The sequence below is a fragment of the Episyrphus balteatus genome, chromosome 1, assembly GCF_945859705.1.
Source record: "Episyrphus balteatus chromosome 1, idEpiBalt1.1, whole genome shotgun sequence".
NCBI classification, from domain to species: domain Eukaryota; kingdom Metazoa; phylum Arthropoda; class Insecta; order Diptera; family Syrphidae; genus Episyrphus; species Episyrphus balteatus.
In genome coordinates, this window is record NC_079134.1 from 94,374,314 (window position 1) to 94,393,562 (window position 19,249).

Genomic DNA, 19,249 nt, shown 5'->3' on the forward strand with positions numbered 1-19,249 from the left:
GCGAACCAAGTTCGGGAAGTGGGTGGGTTGAGTTTTGAATGGTAAAAAATGGTATATCTCGATTTACGGCAAAACTACAAATCCTACAGAAAAAAATTGTATGGCAAAGTTGTAGGTAATAAAAAGATCTACAACTTTTGTATCAACAATTTTTTCACATAACCTCAAAATTTATGTGAAAAATTCAAATGACCGAGTTTTTGGTTTTTTATTTTTATCTTTTTCAAAAAGAAAAATTTTTCTACGAAATTTGGTGAAAACTTACCTTATTATGTCCCAAATACACTGTAATTTATTTGATTTATAATATTAATTTGTTTACCTTTTTTGACTTAAAACCAAAAAAACACCCTAATTTTCAATCGAAAATTCACGTGTCAAAATATCAGCTTTTATCAAAAAGTCGGTGAGCATTTCGTTCGTTAAAATGTCTATTTTCTGTTGGTGTAAAAAAAAATTTACATTAGTATACTATAGAACATGTTCTCGTAAAATTCAAAACATGAAAAAAGCTTGAATTCGAAAAAAATTTTTTATAATTGTTTACAATTTTGGCCTATTTATTTAAATTTACACTTTAATTACTCAAAAAACGTAAGATTTATCAATGTTACATGAAATCTTACGTTTTTTGAGTAATTAAACTGTAAATTTGAATAAATAGGCCAAAATTGTAAACAATGATAAAAAATTTTTTTCGAATTGAAGCTTTTTTAATTTTTTGAATTTTACGAGAACATGTTCTATAGTATACTAATGTAAATTTTTTTTTACACCAACAGAAAATAGACATTTTAACAAACGAAATGCCCACCGACTTTTTGAAAAAAGCTGATATTTTGACACGTGAATTTTCGATTGAAAATTAGGGTGTTTTTTTGGTTTTAAGTCAAAATAAGGTAAACAAATTAATATTATAAATCAAATAAATTACAGTGTATTTGGGACATAATAAGGTAAGTTTTCACCAAATTTCGTAGAAAAATTTTTCTTTTTGAAAAAGATAAAAATAAAAAACCAAAAACTCGGTTTTTTGAATTTTTCACATAAATTTTGAGGTTATGTGAAAAAATTGTTGATACAAAAGTTGTAGATCTTTTTATTACCTACAACTTTGCCATACAATTTTTTTCTGTAGGATTTGTAGTATTGCCGCAAATCGAGATATACCATTTTTTACCATTAAAAACTCAACCCATCCACTTCCCGAACTCGGCTCGCCCGTAATTTATTTTTCCTTTAATTTTCATCATATTCACCTCCTTTTCCAATGGGTTTCATTCTACTATGATTTTTTTTGGTTTCAAAAATTATCGACCCTGGTCTAGAAGTCTTGTGACATTTGAAGTTTTTTTTACAAATAATTTTTTTTTTTTTTTTGTTCAAATATTAAAGTTATTTCCAATAAGTTTTTTTTTTCTTAAATAGATGTGATAAGTGTGGAGACAAAAAAATAAAAAATAAAATAAAACGTACATTGAAACTATGTTTCGAGTGAAAAAAAAATCTTGACAAAGTTTGTTAGAACAAAAAATAAAATCAAACGTTCCTTTAAAATCTTATTTTCAAGTTTCAAAAAAATAAAAATAAACATGGATGGTAAGTCTTTATTTATTTGTTTATTTTTTTTTTAACTTTTTTTTTGAAGGACCATTGCGCTTACTGTTAAGAAATCTTTATATTAGGAGACGATTTTATAAATATGTTCGATATGATCGTATATGGTTGTAGATACAAAAAATTTCTACAACCTAACGAATACCACGTAATGCATATGATATTTCAGTTATTAGGAAACGAAGAAATAGAGAATAATATTGACACTTGGCATCACGGCACCTGGTGGACAGCGACGAAAACCTGAAAGTTATATAGATTATTTTCCGATTTGCCGTTCAATGTAATTTCCATAAGAAAAAAATAAAAAAGACCTCGAAAAACATTTATTTTACGAATTAATTTTATATGTACGAGTTATGATTGTAAAATGATAATAATATCTATGTGTTTGCATCTACCTAAATCAGGTTTGAAATATATCAAAAAGTATAATAATACATGTGTAATTTATATTTAAAAAGTGCAAGCGAATCGCCTGAAAACAACAAAAAATACTAGGTATAAAAAATATAGAAATTATTAAATTATTCCTTTATTTGTTTTGTTTTTTTTTTCACAAATAATAGTAGGTAAGCATTTTTTTTATTTTCAACAATTTTGAAAGAAAATTAAACCAAAATAGTTTCTATATTTTTTGAAGTATTTATTGTTGTTTTCCTGCGATTTGCTTCCCTTTTTGGAGACAAATTACATAGGAATTATTATTCTTTTTGATATACTTTAAACCTGATTTAGATATAAAAACATATTATTATCATTCTACAATCATAAAATTGATACTCGTTCATATAAAATTAATTCGTAAAATAAATGTTTTTCGAGGTCTTTTTTTGTTTATTTCTTATGGAACCTACATTGAACGGCAAATAAAAAAAAAAAACTATATCATTTTGAGGTTTCCGCTCCAAGAGGTAGATGGCGTCGAAAGCTATTTCCCAAGTCACAATAGAGAGAAATTATAATATGATTTTAGATATCATGTTCAGATTGGATGTGAATGAGGGTTGTGATGATGAAGGTTATTTAAGTGACCCGAATTCGTGAACTAAAAGAACAAAATTGTTTAATGTTATACTATAAAAATGTAATATAAGGTAGTTTAATTTAATGAATGTATAATGTAATAAAATTAGAATATAATAAAATTGAAAAAAGTGTTTATTAATACAATACTATAATAATGTTATCAAATATATGTATAAATAAAATGATGTGTAAAAATGAAAATTGTGTCATTTGTCTTTTAATCAACATGTCGTTAACACTTGCTTTAAGTGGGAATGAGTCAACTCTTAATGCTCAGTATTTTCCACCAAAATAGTGCTTAAATCTAGTTTTGTATGTGGACTTATAGATTTCCAAACATATAATTCAATTCCAAATGTGGATGAGAGTAATAATATGTTATGTATCGGTGAAAGTGTTATTTCTTTTCCTATTGGTTCATATGAAATTGAAGATATTAACAATTTAATACAAAAGAGAATTAATGAAATAAATAAAAAAAAAAGAAAAACCAGTTAAGGAAAACTGAAATCAAAATCAAAGCAAACAACACTCTGAAATGTGAAATTTTCTGTTCAGAAGATATTCATTCCTATTATAGAAGACGCAGTGACTCAGTCCCCGGAAATCTAACCGAATCAAATTTCAATCTGTGAACCAAATTCTATTGGTTCGATTTTAGGGTTTAGAAAGAAGTTGTTGAAATCAAACTTGCTTCATGAATCAGATCTCTATGTTAACATAAATAGAGTTAATACGAGTGCAATCCGCATTGAATGTAATATCATAGATGGAACGTACATCAATAACCAATCGGCGCATATTTTACATGAATTCTCTGTTAAAGTAAGTCCTGGCTATAAAGTCATAGAAGTTCCAAGCAATGTTATTTATTAACCTGTGAACGTCAAACGAATAACATCATTGTGCCTTAAGCTCTGCGATCAAGACGGTAACGATATTAATTTTAGAGGAGAAAACATAACGTTCCGTTTACATTTACAACCAGAAAATGATTGTGTATGAAAGCATAGACAACTCAATATCTTATAAAAACATTGTTAAGAATAAATCAATCTTCAATCAAGCTTCGGACGCAGCTGCGGTAACACATTGCCTTACCAAACATAATCAGGACTTTTTGTTGTCAATAGGTCTTAAATTAGAAAAGAAATCATAAATAATGTTGAACATTTTTCAAGATCCCGAAATAAATGAAAGCATTTCTAAATATGAGTATCATACTTATTCACCATATTAAAACAATTTTCAACGAAATGGCATGATTCAGATTTGTATACAAAATCAAAATCGTAATGTTCTCCCTTCGGAAAGTTTTTTTTATATATTGAAGGATCAGTATCGAAAACAGATGTAAAAGAAATAACAATAAATAACAATACAAAACTTGTAAACAATGCCATGGCTTTTCTTTTTGATGAAATACGCTTTGAACTTAATGGAAAGGAAATCGATTACAATAGAAATGTCGGAATAACATCAACGATCAAAAATTATTTATCTTTAACTAAAAATGAGGTTGATATGCTGTTAAACGCATCCTGGTCTCCTGACTCACCTATTAATTTGAAACCATTTCATTTTAATTATTGTATTCCATTGAACAAACTTTAGGGATTCGCTGAAGATTATAAAAAAAATCATTCCAAATGCTCGACATGATCTTATTATCACTCGTGCAAGAGTGGATGAAAACGCACTGATCTCTCCAACCAATGGAAAAGTACAAATTAACATTCAAAATATGTAACCTAACAGACTTAAAAGTTTATTTAAACTCTGATGTTTATCCACATGAAGATTTCAATGTTTCTTTTGAAAAAAAAAAAAAAAAAAAAAAATAGATATAGTTTGTTTTACAAAATGTACATTGTACACCGACTTTCAAAAAACCTACTATAATAAAACCATAACTGAACCTCTTCTTTGGAGTGCCGTATACGCCAAATTGCATTTTTTGAACTAGGTATGCAGTCGTATGTTTTCGAAGTTGCTCTTTTCAAATCTGCTATCCGTTTTTTTCTATCTTTTTTCGTTGCCGAGATATTCACTATTGTTTTGACAAAAACAAGAAATTTTGGCATTTACCTACGTCAAATTTTTCATGCAATGCAAGAAAATTTTGAGAATTGTTTTGACGTACGTTATGTTTTTTTTAACGTACGTGTATGTGAATAAAAGAAACTTCTGATTTTCATGGCGTATACGGCAAACTCGTTTTGGACAAAAATTTAAATATTTTGAGAACTAAAGAATTGCAGATGTCCAATAGCATGTATATAAAAGACACATTTTAATTACATATCATACTAAAATATCAAAAAATACCAGCGGTTAGTTCTTTCGCAATTATCTTCCGAACATTTAAATGCGATTTCCCAAAAATGTAAAAGTGGCGTATACGGCACTTCAATACTAGGGCGACGTATTGACTAAAAGTCCGCTTGAACAAGTTGTAACCAGAATAGTTTGAGAATAACTGACATTCTCTTGCATTGTACACAATTCTAACCAGCACAACCAACAGAAGTAAGTATTTTGGAATGCTAGTTTCTATTTGATCCTAAGCATATGAACATCCTAATAAGAATATATTTAGCGAATGCACACATCAATTTTATATTGCATGCCGTGCAGGTGCCAATGTTGTGCCAAAAATTACCCAACTAAATATGTATTGGGTGCCGTGCTGGTGCCAAGTTTGGTGCAGAACTTACTCAACCATCAGTGCACACATCAATTTTGTATTGGGTGGCCTGAGAGTAACATAGATTTTGAATTGGATGGAGTCGGAGCTACCCAACCAAACGATTTAAACAAGAATTTAATTTTTGAACTAGAAATACGACCGGTACCATACACAACCCAAAGAAATCCAACTAGAAAAGTGTATCCCACAACCAATTTAACGATGGAAACCCAATCCCACAACCAATATTCCAATTAAAATACAAATGGTGCCAGAAATCCAACCAGTGACAATTATTCCCAATTAGAATCAAACGGGAAACTCGGCATGTATCCCAACTGGGAAGTGCGGTGCCGTGCCGATGCCAAGTTTGGTGCCAAAGTGGCTTGGGAGTTACGTAATTATACTACTACCATTCATTATGAATTGAAGCACGATGTGTTTGCTAGAAAATATTTTTTCAAGTTTAAAAAGCTCCAAAATATTTTTGTTTATTTTAATGAATCCTTATTTGACTCAAAATAATCGTTATACAGTAGTGAAATCTTCGTTTTCGCTCTACTGATTACTGTTTTGTTGCAGTAAAAGGACAAGACATTCTAAAGTATTTAAATATCTTTTCAAGGCGTTATGCAAACTTGCTAACTGCGAGGGTGTTAACATCAATGAACTGCATTCTTTTACCGGTTACAACAAAAACGAACTCACTAAAAAAACATAAAAGAACTATTCTTATCGGTATGAATTCAATTATTGTTCATCAAAGAACGAACAATGTAAACTAAATGAAAATTCTAAACAATCACAGTTAAGTCCCCCATGCGAAAGTTCACATGTATGTACTAAAAAAAAGCTCAGTTGTTTAAAAGTTCTTTGACTTAACAGAAACATTTTACCATGTCATAGAAAAATCGATACGCTTTGGCAAATTTAACATATTCAAAGTATTATTTTTATTTTCGAGTTGAAAGGTTGCAGATAATTGTTGGAAAAAAGAGAACATTTTGTATATATAGTTGTTGAACTTTTACATTTAACAAGAAAAAAACGAACGCACCTATTGAATAAAAAAACAAGTTTTTTTTTAATTAAATAAGTGGTAATGATTCAAAGTGAATTCTGAAAATATTTCCAAAAAAAGCTGACATTTACAAGTTATATAGAAATGTCGAAGGTATGATATTGCCTAAGAAAAACGTTATACCTCTTAGTAAGAGCAGATAATTTCCAAAAAGAAGGACAACTTTCTTAAATCTAATAAGAACTTATTTGTTAACACAGTAAACAAATGATAAATATATAATGTTTGGTGACTGGAAAATTTTATAGTTCTTTATAAAATTAGGCTGACCTGTCATCTAACAGCCCATTGACACCAAGAAAATGGTACACAATATCCTTATAAGGAGTCTGAATAAAAGCCCAAAAAAAAAATAAGCCTTGGACACCCGAAAGTTATAATTTACACTGACGCTCATCTGAATAGGTTCAACTTTTAGTTCATCTAACTTTTATTCTGTCTTGATTGCAATGGCACATCTTTTTTTATATAAGTAACGATAACGAAAGAACATTTTTATGCGCTTAGTTTAGGAGGAAAAATTGTCTTAGGAACTATCGTTCTTCTCACATGGTACCTAAACCAAATCTATTCATAAAAACAAGCATATTTTTTGACTCATCTGAATAGGTTCAGAAGCAAAAATGTTAATGAACGGTGAGTTGCATGGGTCAGTTGGACTCAAAATTGTGTCTGTCAATAAATCTGATTGTGTGATTTTTCAAAGAAAAAAAAAGTGAACTAAAGATTTTTTTGGACCCGTTTTCGTCGTAACAGGTTAAATCCAATTTATTGACAGACACAGTTTTGAGTCCAACTGACCTCATCGTTTATTAACATTTTCGCTTCTGAACCTATTCAGATGAGCCAAAAAATATTGTTGTTTTTATGAATAGATTTGGTCTAGCTACCATGTGAGAAGAACGGAAGGCCCTAAGACAATTTTTTTTTTCTCCTTCTAAGTGCATAAAGATGAACCAAAAGTTGAACCTATTCAGATGAGTGGCAGTGTATAAACTATGATTTGATTTACTTTTGTTGAAATTAATTGAATATTTCCTTAACCTGTGCAGCAAATAATATTTACTTTATGGTTCACCGACTAGTAACGAGTTAAGGTTCTGTGGAGCCTTTCGAATGGAATCCAAAGTGTCAATGCAAATTCCATGCTTTTATCATAAAACGAAAAATTTCGTTATGCTCTTCGTTGTTCAGTGCGCTTTTCTAGAGAAAAAATCCAGATTATTTGAAGAATTTGTCACTCACATATCGTTCTGTACAGTTTTCTTCACCCAAAAGAGCTGTGTCGCATTTTTGCACATTGGAGACTTCAAAAAATTTCGTTTCGATTCATCAGCCTAGTGTGCAGCTGAAGCGAAACGAAAAGTTTGTATTGCCGACTTTTCACGAGTCGGTTTGCGCCGCAAAATTTGTCGCACGGCTAAAGTCGACTAGGATTCTATTATGAGGATTGTTACTTTAGTCACCTGCAGCACGAGTCGAGCTTCGCCGCACGCCAAAAATCGACTCGTGAAAAGTCGGTGTTGCCGCCAAATCATAGATGTACATTTGAACCACATATTATGTAACATAGTTCAGTCTTGATTTAGCTACCAACCGCTACGGTCATCTCATTTATTATAATAAAGCTCTTAATAAAAATAATCATTGTTACTCTCTTCATTTCTTTGTTACAGTCCACTTATACTCCGCTCGAACATTGGTCCTTCGAGGCGGATGTAGAACATTCGTTTAATAAAAAATAAAATTCTAAATTCAATAACTGTCCCATTTAATCCATCCCCTTTGAGTGTGTGAAAGAGCTCGTGTCGCAAAAACTAAACGGCATTTATGTATATTGTACATACCTTTTTTTGTATATTCGACCGTAGCGCGTGGCATTCTTCAATACGGCACATTATTATCGAGACTCGTTGCTTTTTCTTTGTTAAATTTCTTACAAATAATTCGCGTTTGATATTTTTTGAATTTTAATTGACATTAAGAAGCAGTTCTTAATTCACCATGAGCAACGCAGCTAGTTTAACGAAGCGAGATACGGCTCGCAATTCCATCAGGCGCTATATGGTGAGCAGTAAAAAAGCCGAGTCATTTGATGCAACTGAGATCGATGTATATCTCGGACTCCTCGCCGAGCAGTGGGATAAATTCCAAGCAGCCCAACAAGAAGTGGAACTTTCGTGTGGAGCAGAAATATTGCAAAGCAAGAGTCTGAACGAGAACAAGGCGAGACATGGTATCGAGAAGCTCTTACAAATTTCACACGTGCACACAACAAAATCAAAAACGATCCTCCCGGCACCAGCAAGGAGGTAGTTACAGTTGATAAATTGCTGCACGCTGCTCGAACAGACATTCGTTTACCTCCAATGAAATTACCATGCTTTGATGGGAATTCGAAAGAATGGAATCCCTTTGAAGATGCATTTACAGCATTCATCCATGGTGAGTCGTCGATTTCCAGCGTCCAAAAATTACAATTTTTGTTGAGCAGCCTTCAAGGGCCAGCTCTACAAGTTGTTAAAGGTTTTCGCATCACGAGAAACAACTATGACGAAGTTTGGGAACTATTGAAAAAGCGCTACGACTCTACGAGAATCATTGTCGATTCGCATTTTCTAGCGCTTTTCTCTCTCAAAAAAATAAATACAGAATCTTCTGCTGCCATAAGATGTCTCTTAGATGAAACTCAAGAGCATTTCCGTTCTCTCAAGGCCATTGGGAGACCTGTCGATAATTGGAATGACTGGCTACTTCATCTAACTATCAGCAAGCTTGATATCGAGACGCATAGGCAGTGGGAGCTGATTCAGACTGGAAATAAAGTTGCGGACTTTAACGAATTGTGACATTTTTGGAAAACAGATGTCGTTCATTAGATGCCATCATCTGCCACCAGCAAACATCCAGCAGCAAGAACCAAACAAGTCAACAAGTGAAAGGTAAAAAATCAAGTTCACTTCATTGCGCGACACCTGCGACAGCTGCAACACCTAGCAAGAAAATCAAAGGACGTCGTTTTCGTCGTCAGGTTCAAAACCACGTGTGCCCATATTGCTTTATCTTTACTTGTGACAAGTTTCGTTCTACAGAAGTTCCAAGACGAATCTCATTTGCGAACGACAACAATTTATGCTCCAATTGCTTGGGATCTGGTCATAACCAAACCAATTGTCAAAGTAAATACACGTGTCGAGTCTGTAACGCCCACCATAACGCTTTTACATTGCGAGTCACCATCAGACTCCAGTGTATCGCAAACCACATCTACCCCCAGCTTTGAACAAAACATTTGAACAAAATAACGAGCCATCTGCCGCCGGTTCCAGTTCATAACTACAATTGGCCACATATCAGTGAACTCGCACTAGCAGATCCATGCTTCAACATACCTGCAGCCATCGATTTATTAATTGGATCTGATGAGCTAAGCCAATTTCTATGCACCGGATTGATCAAAGGCCCAGTTGGCACACCAATTTCTCAGAACTCCACACTTGGGTGGGTATTAATGGGCAAAGTGTCGGACTCAACTCCAATGTCAGCTCCAGTGCCAACATATACCGCTTCTTCTCTGTGCCTATTCACCAATGCTGCTTTAACCCTTTCGGACCCAGCGTTACTCTCACGTAACATTTTTTAAAAAAATCGTAAAAAATATTAAATTAAACAATTTTTTAGATTTGGATGGCTTAATTGAAAGATAATAATGCCTAGTTACTGGATTATTACAAAAAGTTAGTCAAATATAGTACCTTTAATTTTTTTGTATCGAAAAAGGAACCCAAATTCACATTTTTTTCTTTTTTTTATGAAAAAAAAAAAAAAAAATTTATATGTGGTCATAATTTGGAAAAAAACGATATAAAAAATGTTATTGCTGAAAGTGTTTTGTTTTTTTTTGCTTAGAAGAAGTAGCATACATTATAGTTTCATAAAAAGATATTTACTCAGTTCTCCGACTTTTTTTTTGGTGGTCATAGGAAGTGCATTTTACTAACATGTAACATGAAAATAACACATTAGTTTTGCTATTTTTTGTTTTGGAAAATAACTTTTTGCTATTCATATTTCTTAGTTGTGATGTTTTTGACCCGATTATACCGAAAAAACATTTTTTAATATTGATTTTCATAGCTTGGGTTCGAAAGGGTTAACAAAAGCAGTGTCTAGACTTTGGGAAATAGAGTCGTTGCCTGAAGTAAAACACCTTACCATCGAGGAGAGCTTGTGTGAGCAGTTCTATGAGGAAACACATTACCGTCAGACGGATGGCCGCTTCGTCGTCCAGCTTCCTTTTAAGCCTGACTGTCCTTTAGGAAGCTCCCGCAATTCAGCCGTTCGCGCATTACTTCGCATGGAAAAACAATTTGCCAAGAACAAAGACCTCTACAGCTGGCCAGGAACCACCAGCTGAAAGTCATTACTACTTGCCACACCGAGCGGTCGTCAAAGAAACAAGCACCACTACCAAGCTTAGGGTGGTGTTTAATGCATCTTGCCGCACCAGTTCGGGATTTTCGCTCAACGACACACAGATGATAGGTCCACAACTACAGCCAGACCTATTTTCAACTCTTCTTCGACTTCGTACACATCGTTTTGCTATGAGTGCGGATGTGGAAAAGATGTACCGCCAGGTAAGAGTAAATCAGCAAAACGTCGACTTCCAGAGAATCCTATGGAGAGATTCACCATCCGAAGATATCAAAGATTACAAACTTTTGACAGTTACTTATGGGGTTTCATCCGCTTCTCATTTGGCGGTTAAATCTCTTCAAAAAGCTGGGACTATCACAAGCCAAGCTCCTTAGTAACTCAAGTTATCTTACGTGATTTTTATATGGACCTCCTTACTGGTTGCTATGAGGAAGACGATCTACAGCGTTTGCAGTTAGACATATCCAACGTGTTAAGCGAAAGTGGGCGTCTAATTCATCAACCGTCATAAACTCTATTCCGATTGATCAACTTGAGGTCATGCAATCCTTGAAATTTGATGAAACAGATAGCGTCCGGACACTGGGCCTTCAGTGAGTCCCTTCACTCGACCATCTTTCATTTGCTGTCCAGGTCAATGAAATACTAAATACAATCCTAACTAAACGAATTCTACTTTCAGATTCTTGTAAGTTGTTTGACCCCTTGGGTTTGCTGTCTCCATCAACCATAATTCCAAAGATGATCTTTCAAAGTCTTTGGAGACCTAAGGTGGATTGGGACGAGACTGTGCCACACGACATCAAACGCAAATGGTTGCATTACAGGGACCATATCACCTGCCTCGCAGCAATCAAAGTGCCGAGGTGGGTTGGTACAGGGATCCCCAAGGCTACAACTGATTTACACGGGTTTGCGGATGCTTCTCAATCAGCTTATGTCGCAGCTGTTTACGTGCGCACAGTAGCTCCCAATGGAAGTATCTCCGTATCTCTACTGACCGCGAAAACAAGAGTCGCCCCCTTGAAGACCACAACTTTATCGCTGCCACGCCTAGAGCTGTGTGGAGCATTTATTTTGGCACAGCTGATGAAACACGCAAAAGTCTGTCTGTCACCACACGTGCGCGAAGTTTATGGATGGACTGATTCCACCGTTGCGCTTGCCTGGATCCGTCAAGAACCTGGCAAGTGGACGACCTTTGTTGCAAATCGTGTGTCGGAGATTCAGCAGATCGTTCCGGCTGAAAACTGTTTTCACGTTCAATCATCGCAAAACCCAGCAGACTGTGCTACTCGAGGTGTTTTCCACATCAACTATCTGAACATCCTCTCTGGTGGAGCGGCCCTACTTGGCTCCGCGAAGATGAATGTGCTTGGCCTGCACAACATATTTTCACAACAAAATTAGACCAACGATCAGAATCAGCCAATCTCGTCACTGCACCGCCACCAATCTCGGATCTCATCAACCAGTATTCATCTTTACGAAAATTAAAACGCATCACCGGTTATATTCTCCGATATATTGCACAGATTCGTCGTCATGTTAAGCTCCGAAAAGAAGAAGAAGAAAGAAAACGTCTTCAGCTTCTAGGGCTAAGCAATGATGTTGAGACCAGTGAAGACGAAACATCAACTCCTCCTCGTAAATCAAGTCGACATCTTCACCTTTCTGAGCTAAGCCGTGCTCTAGATAGAAGCCAGAAGCATTTCTTCCCAGACGAAGTTCACAGACTGCAATCCAATAAACCTGTGGGTAAGTGTAGTAAACTTCTAAAATTGCATCCATTTCTAGACCACAATCACCTCATTCGAGTTGGAGTAAGGTTGTCCAACTCGCCTCTTACAACAGACAAAAAATATCCATTTGTACTTCCGGCAAATTCGAGACTTGCTTTGCTTCTTTGCGAAGACATTCATTCCTTTACGCTTCACGCTGGCCCGCAAACTATGCTTGCTACTCTACAAAGCCGATACTGGGTCATCAGGTCACGACAACTTGTACGCAAGGTTTATAAATCGTGCATCAAATGCAGCAGATATACTGCCGTCGTTCAGCAGCAACTCATGGGCGATTTGCCATGGCCACGAGTTCAAATTTGCCGGCCGTTTTTGCGCAGTGCCGTAGACTTCGCTGGACCTGTGCAGCTACGTTTTTCGAAAGGACGTGGTTCTAGAGCTGTGAAAGGGTTTATTTCCATCTTCGTGTGTATGTCTACTGGTGCCATGCACCTAGAACTAGCAAGCGACCTTTCATCAGCAACGTTTATCGCTGTATTTAAAAGGTTCGTATCCCGAAGAGGCCATTGAAAGGAATTATTCAGCGACAATGGCACAAATTTCGTCGGGGCTGAAAAGGAGCTTAAGACGCTTCTCTCACTTGCAATGAAAGACGAACACCTGGTGAAGCATCTCAACGCCGTAAAACGAGTCAAATTCTATCTTCGTCGCACTTTGGGAGATACTCTGCTGACCTACGAAGAGTTCACAACACTGCTAACAGAAATCAAAGCTTGCGTTAACTCGAGGCCTCTATATGCTACAACATCTGATGTCGACGATTTGTCCGCTCTGACATTCTCATTGGCGAACCGTTGAAAACAATACCGGAACCCAATGTAAATGAATTCAAGAGAAATCTGATGAGTAGATGGCAAATTATCTCAAGTTTACGACAGCACTTCTGGAAAAGGTGAAGTTTGGAGTATTTAGTCCAGCTTCAACAACGGGCAAAATGGAATCGTCCGAGTATTAAATTCAATGTTGGAGATTTGGTGTTAGTGCGTGATGATAAGTTGCCACCAACAAAGTGGAAGCTAGGCAGAATTATTCGTTTACCCCCCGGACATGACGATCTAGTGCGAGTCGTCACTATAAAGACAGCAGATGGAGTACTTATGCGACCAGTAGTCAAAGTTTCACCTCTATTATCTTTAATCGATGACAAGCCTAACAATTGAGTTTTGAGAAAATAAAATGTATTCTCTCAAGGTGGGTAGAATGTTGCCGCCAAATCATAGATGTACATTTGAACCACATATTATGTAACATAGTTCAGTCTTGATTTAGCTACCAACCGTTACGGTGATCTCATTTATTATAATAAAGCTCTTAATAAAAATAATCATTGTTACTCTCTTCATTTCTTTCTTACAGTCCACTTATACTCCGCTCGAACAGTCGGCATAAGTCTCCAAAGTCAACAACAAACATGTTAACGAAAAAATACCATCGAGTATTATGTCAAAGTCAAAATAATAATACAAATACTAAATTTAAGAAAAACATAGGAAAATAAGTTTTGCTGGTTGTTTCAAATCAAAAGTCCCATGGAAAATTGAGCAAAAATAACAAAAAAGCATAAACCATTTCGTTATTTCGGCCAAAATAAATAGTATTAGTGCCTAAAAAGTTGTCCCTTTGGAGAGTGAATTTTGAAAAAAAATGTTGACATTTTATCAACATATTTTCATATATTTTAGTTGACATAGAATGGTTATACTTTAATCTATTATAAAATAACATTTGTACCGATATGTTTGGAATGACATTTCTATGACATTCTTATGACAGTTTAAACAGAACGTGATCAAAACCAAACAACTGAGTTACTTACTTTACTGCAAATTTCAGTTTTATCTGTAAAATCATATAATTAAGCTCTCTGGTATTCCTATTTGAAACTATACGAACAACGTTTGTAATACTATGTTTCCACCTACGCTAAATCCGAGATTTAGCTAAGAAGATTTAGTAAAAATCTCGAGATTTATTCTAAATCTCGGATTGAAAGTATGTGAAAATCTTGGATTTAGGGTAGGTGAACCTAAATCCAAGGTTTAGCGAAGTGGATTTAGAATAAATCTCGAGATTTATTCTAAATCTACTTAGATAAATCTTGAATTTTTGGTAGGTGGAAACGTAGTATAAGTCTCCTATGAAGTTAAATCACAGAAAAAATAATTTCAATTAAATATTCTTAATAGTTTATTACCAAAAATAAGCTTTAAAACTTTTAATAATACTGCGTTACCGAGATAAACCACAATGTTACCGTTATTTGTAAACAATTCGATCCAAATTTGGGTTTCAAACTTTTAAAAGTAAATAATCTTAATTTTACGACTCAATATAGTTTTTCTACTAATTTGTCCTTTTTCTTCAAGAAAAGGGACATTTTTTTATGCACTAAATAGTATTTTGGCGCATTAATCATTTTACCGATGATATTATTATGAGACTGGGTGAAGATGCATCAGAGATATCCAGTTTATATGATCGCAGTTCAAGTTCCGATGACGATTACAAAACATAAAATTCTATTCACAGCTTTTTATTTGTTAAATTGTTTTCTCTAGTAATTCTTTCATAGTCAAAGCGTCCTTAGACCTTGCGCGAAGAGGCACAGTCAGTTTTTATTTCATGGATAATATTTGTAGGTATATTTAAAAGTCTTAAACCCAATTTCTCACCACCTGATCATTCTTTTAAGCGGAGTTATTCACCAAAAATAATTTTTGGGATATTTTACTTCTAAGCTTATATCTTTGCTCCAGTATGACGTAGACCAAAAACTGAGTAAACATTCTCTTCCTTTCAATATTTTCTATGGTATAAATTGTATTTCATTGTAATAAAGTGATTAACTACAAAATGATTACCATTTTTTTTACCTAGCCCTTTTTATTCCCTGCATTTTAAAGAAAAAATCAACTCTTTATCACCAAAGATGGCCGAGCAATTGATAAATGAATGATAGTAAAACCGGTGCGAAGACACTCAAAAATATCATTTTTTGGGAATAACTCGGCTTCAGAATGTCCTACGACAAAAAATAAAGCTATTGATTGTTAGTTACAACATTTTCTATCGATTAAGTGCACATTATTTTTTGTTGAAACAAATAAAAAATAAGTGAGATTAAGTCAAAGACGTTTTTTTGTTTAGCAAACTCTTGCCTTATTATTTTGCAAACGGTGCAAGTAGATATTGGCTTATAGAATAAAATACTATTGTAGTCCTTTAAATTATCTACAATTACAAAAAAATAGCTCCTTACGACCTACTGGAGACGAGTTATTATAATTTTAAGAGAGTATTAAACTACTAATCCGTAAGAAAATAAAAAAAATCCCTTGTTTATGAGTCGAATAATTAGTGGAGTAACTAAAGCTAAAAAAATGGCAATATTAGGGAACCCGGCCGAACAGCTTAGATTTTGATGATCTTTTTTTTCAAATGTCGGGAATTAAAAATACTTTAAAGTCTATAGATTGAAAATTGCCGGTGTTGCCGTTTTGATTTTTTATATTTAATTGAAGATTTTTGTGAAAAAAACAAATTTTTTCAAAAATTTTGCTTAAATTTCATAAATTAATGGATGCCAAAAGATTGTCTAGGAAATTCAAGGAAAAAAAAATATATGGGAGTGAGGGACAATCTTCCATCGTTCAAGCGATAGATGCAATTTTCATGGGTTGGGGTCAAAATTCTGCTGGGGTCAAAATTCTGCTTTCAAAATTCTGCTTTCAAAATTCTGTTTTTCAAAATTCTGCTTTTCATAATTCTGTTTTACAAAATTCTGCCAAAAATTAAAAACGGATTTGGAAAATATTAAAAAGCGCGCGCTTTTTAACATTTTCCAAATCCTTTTTTAATTTTTGGCAGAATTTTGTAAAATCATCTTCTAGCAAAATTTGGTTTTTTTGTAATAATCATATTTTTTTGATAAATCAATGAATTTAATAATATTGAGAAAAGGATTTTATATTTACCATAATATCTTCGAAAAATTGATATTCAAAATATGAAATAAGAAAAGGAATATACTGTAATGTTTTATTTCGGGTTCACAATAAAACTTATTTAATTTCCACTTATATTTCCATTCAAATAAGAACACACTTTATTTCAACTCAATTTACTTTTATTATTCGCTCAAACAAACACACTTTTAAATCACTTTATTTACTACTAACAATTCGCAACACTTTATTTCACTTTGTACTGTACTCTTTCACTTTCAAGATTAAACTGTATCCGGTCGGTGTCTACGCTGCCCTTTTATACCGGAATCTCGAGACTCGAGAACGTCCTCGAAGGCTCTCGTCCCTGTCTCTCGAAACTTCCTTTCCAGGAAGGGCACTTCATACTTCCAGTCTAGTGGGATATTTTGAGATGTGTTCAGTGGGATATTTTCTTAATTACTAAAGGTCCGTTCACATTTCTACCTTTGCAGTAGTAGGTAGTGTGTTCAGACTTTTATCTTAAAGTAGTTCAGTAATTCATCGTTACATTGCCCCCCTCTTAGGATTGTTCGTCCCGAACAACTCCATTGCTTCTTTCACCATTATAACGATGTAAACGGTCACAATGAACTACCTTTAGTTTGCCTCTTATCCCTCTTTGTATACGGTAAACCACGTCGTTAATTCTGGTTATTACTGTGTAAGGGCCTTCCCAGTTTTGTTGTAGTTTCGGTGATAGTCTCTTTGTCGGTGGGGATTGTAAAACCACACAAGTTCTCCTTCTTGAAACCCTGTTGCTGTCGCTCGTGCGTCATATCTTGTTTTCATCCTGTCACTAGACGCTTTTATATTTGTCCTTGTCCGTTGGTGAATGTCAGCCAGTGTTCCTTTCAGGTTATCTACGTACTCATCCATTTCATGTGGCTCGTTTGGAACACTTCCAAATTTTATCTCACTTGGCAGGCGTATTGTTGAGCCAAATAGGACTTCCGATGGTGTATGTCCAGTAGGACTATGTGTTGCACTTCTATAGGCCATCAAGAATAATGGAATATGTCGGTCCCAGTCTCGTTGATTATCATTGACTACTTTTGACAGGTGTTCCTTAAGTGTCCTGTTAAATCGCTCAACCATCCCATCAGATTGTGGATGAAGCGGTGTTGTTCGCGTCTTCTTGATGCCAAGGAGTGAGCAAACCTCTTGAAAGATTTTAGATTCGAAGTTCCTTCCTTGGTCGGAATAAAGTTGCATGGGTACTCCGAACCTGCTCACCCAATGAAAGACAATCTTATCCACAACTGTTTTGGTTTCCTGGTTTGGAATGGCAAATGCCTCAGGCCATTTGCTGAAGTAGTCCATCACTACAAGGATGTATCGATTTCCGTTGTTGGTTTCGGGAAAAGGACCTGCTACGTCTATTGCAATTCTCTCAAAAGGTGCACCCACATTGTACTGCTGCATCTTGCTTTGGATTTTTGTAGCTGGTCCTTTGCTAGCGGCACAAGTATCACATTTCCGGCACCACTTTTCAACGTCTTCTCTCATACGTAACCAGTAGAATTGCTGTCGTAGCTTTTCCAGCGTCTTGTTGATGCCTAAATGGCCTCCAGAAATTCCACCGTGCATCTCTCGGAGAACATCATTTACCTTTGACTGATGTACGACTAGCTGCATTACATAGGATTTACCATCTGCGGATTCCCACTTACGCCTGAGTAGCCCTTCTTGCACATGAAGTGAGTCCCATTGTGCCCAATATGCTTTGAGAGTGGGGCTTCGGTCGGAGATGTCGGCCCATTCTGGTTTCTCTTGATGTTCCTTCCATGCAAGGATGGGTTCGATGTCCGAATCTTCCTGTTGGGCCATTCTGAGTTCTTCATTAATCCAGCCGCAAAGGGGATCAGCTCTCGTTCTTCTAACAGCGACAACTTCCTTTTCTTCTAGTCGTGTGCAATGCTTGCAGTCGTGCTTACATGGGCGCCGAGATAATGCGTCTGCATTTGAATGCAGCTTTCCTCTTCGATGTTGAATCTGACATTGATACGTCTGAAGTATCTCGATCCATCTTGCTACTTGACCCTCTGGATTTTTGAAGTTCAAAAGCCAATTTAGCGCACCATGATCTGTGCGAAGAAGGAACTTCTGTCCATAGATGTACTTATGGAAGTGCTTTGTTGCCAATACTAGAGCTAGAAGTTCCCTTCTGGTCACGCAATAGTTTCTTTCTTGTTTCGAGAGTACCTTGCTGAAATAGGCAACGACCTTTTCTTCTCCGTCATGAACTTGCGATAAAACAGAACCAACTCCAACATTACTTGCATCTGCGTCAATGATGAATTGTTTGCCTGGAGTCGGATAGGCCAGCACAGGAGCTTCACATAACCGCAGCTTTAGTTCCTGAAAGCTTTTCTCACACTCACCTGACCATTTAAAGGGTTTACCCTTCTCCGTAAGTTGGTGCAAGCTTTTTGGCGATTCTCGCAAATCGTCGATAGTACGTTGCCAGACCGAGGAAACTCCGAAGTTGATGCTTGTCCTGAGGGGTTGGCCAGTTCTTCACAGTGTCAACTTTTTCAGGATCAGTCTTCACTCCTTAGGATGAGATGATATGCCCCAAATATTTAACATCGGTCTTGAAAAGTGC

At 35.2% G+C, this 19,249-nt stretch overlaps 1 protein-coding gene across 2 annotated transcripts in view; it reads left to right on the forward strand.

Annotated features, from left to right (window-relative positions):
- The first annotated feature begins 5,672 nt into the window (after positions 1-5,672).
- LOC129907788 (alpha-catulin) overlaps positions 5,673-19,249 on the forward strand; it is a 392,337-nt gene continuing 378,760 nt past the window's right edge. Inside the window, exon 1 of one of the 2 annotated variants that reach the window (XM_055984165.1) lies at positions 5,673-6,509. Coding sequence is in view for 1 of the 2 variants with exons in the window: in XM_055984164.1 (XP_055840139.1) it covers positions 6,501-6,509 (9 nt within the window). In the remaining variant the exon portion in view is untranslated. The remainder of the gene's footprint in view (positions 6,510-19,249) is intronic. The other variant, XM_055984164.1, reaches the window with a different exon arrangement.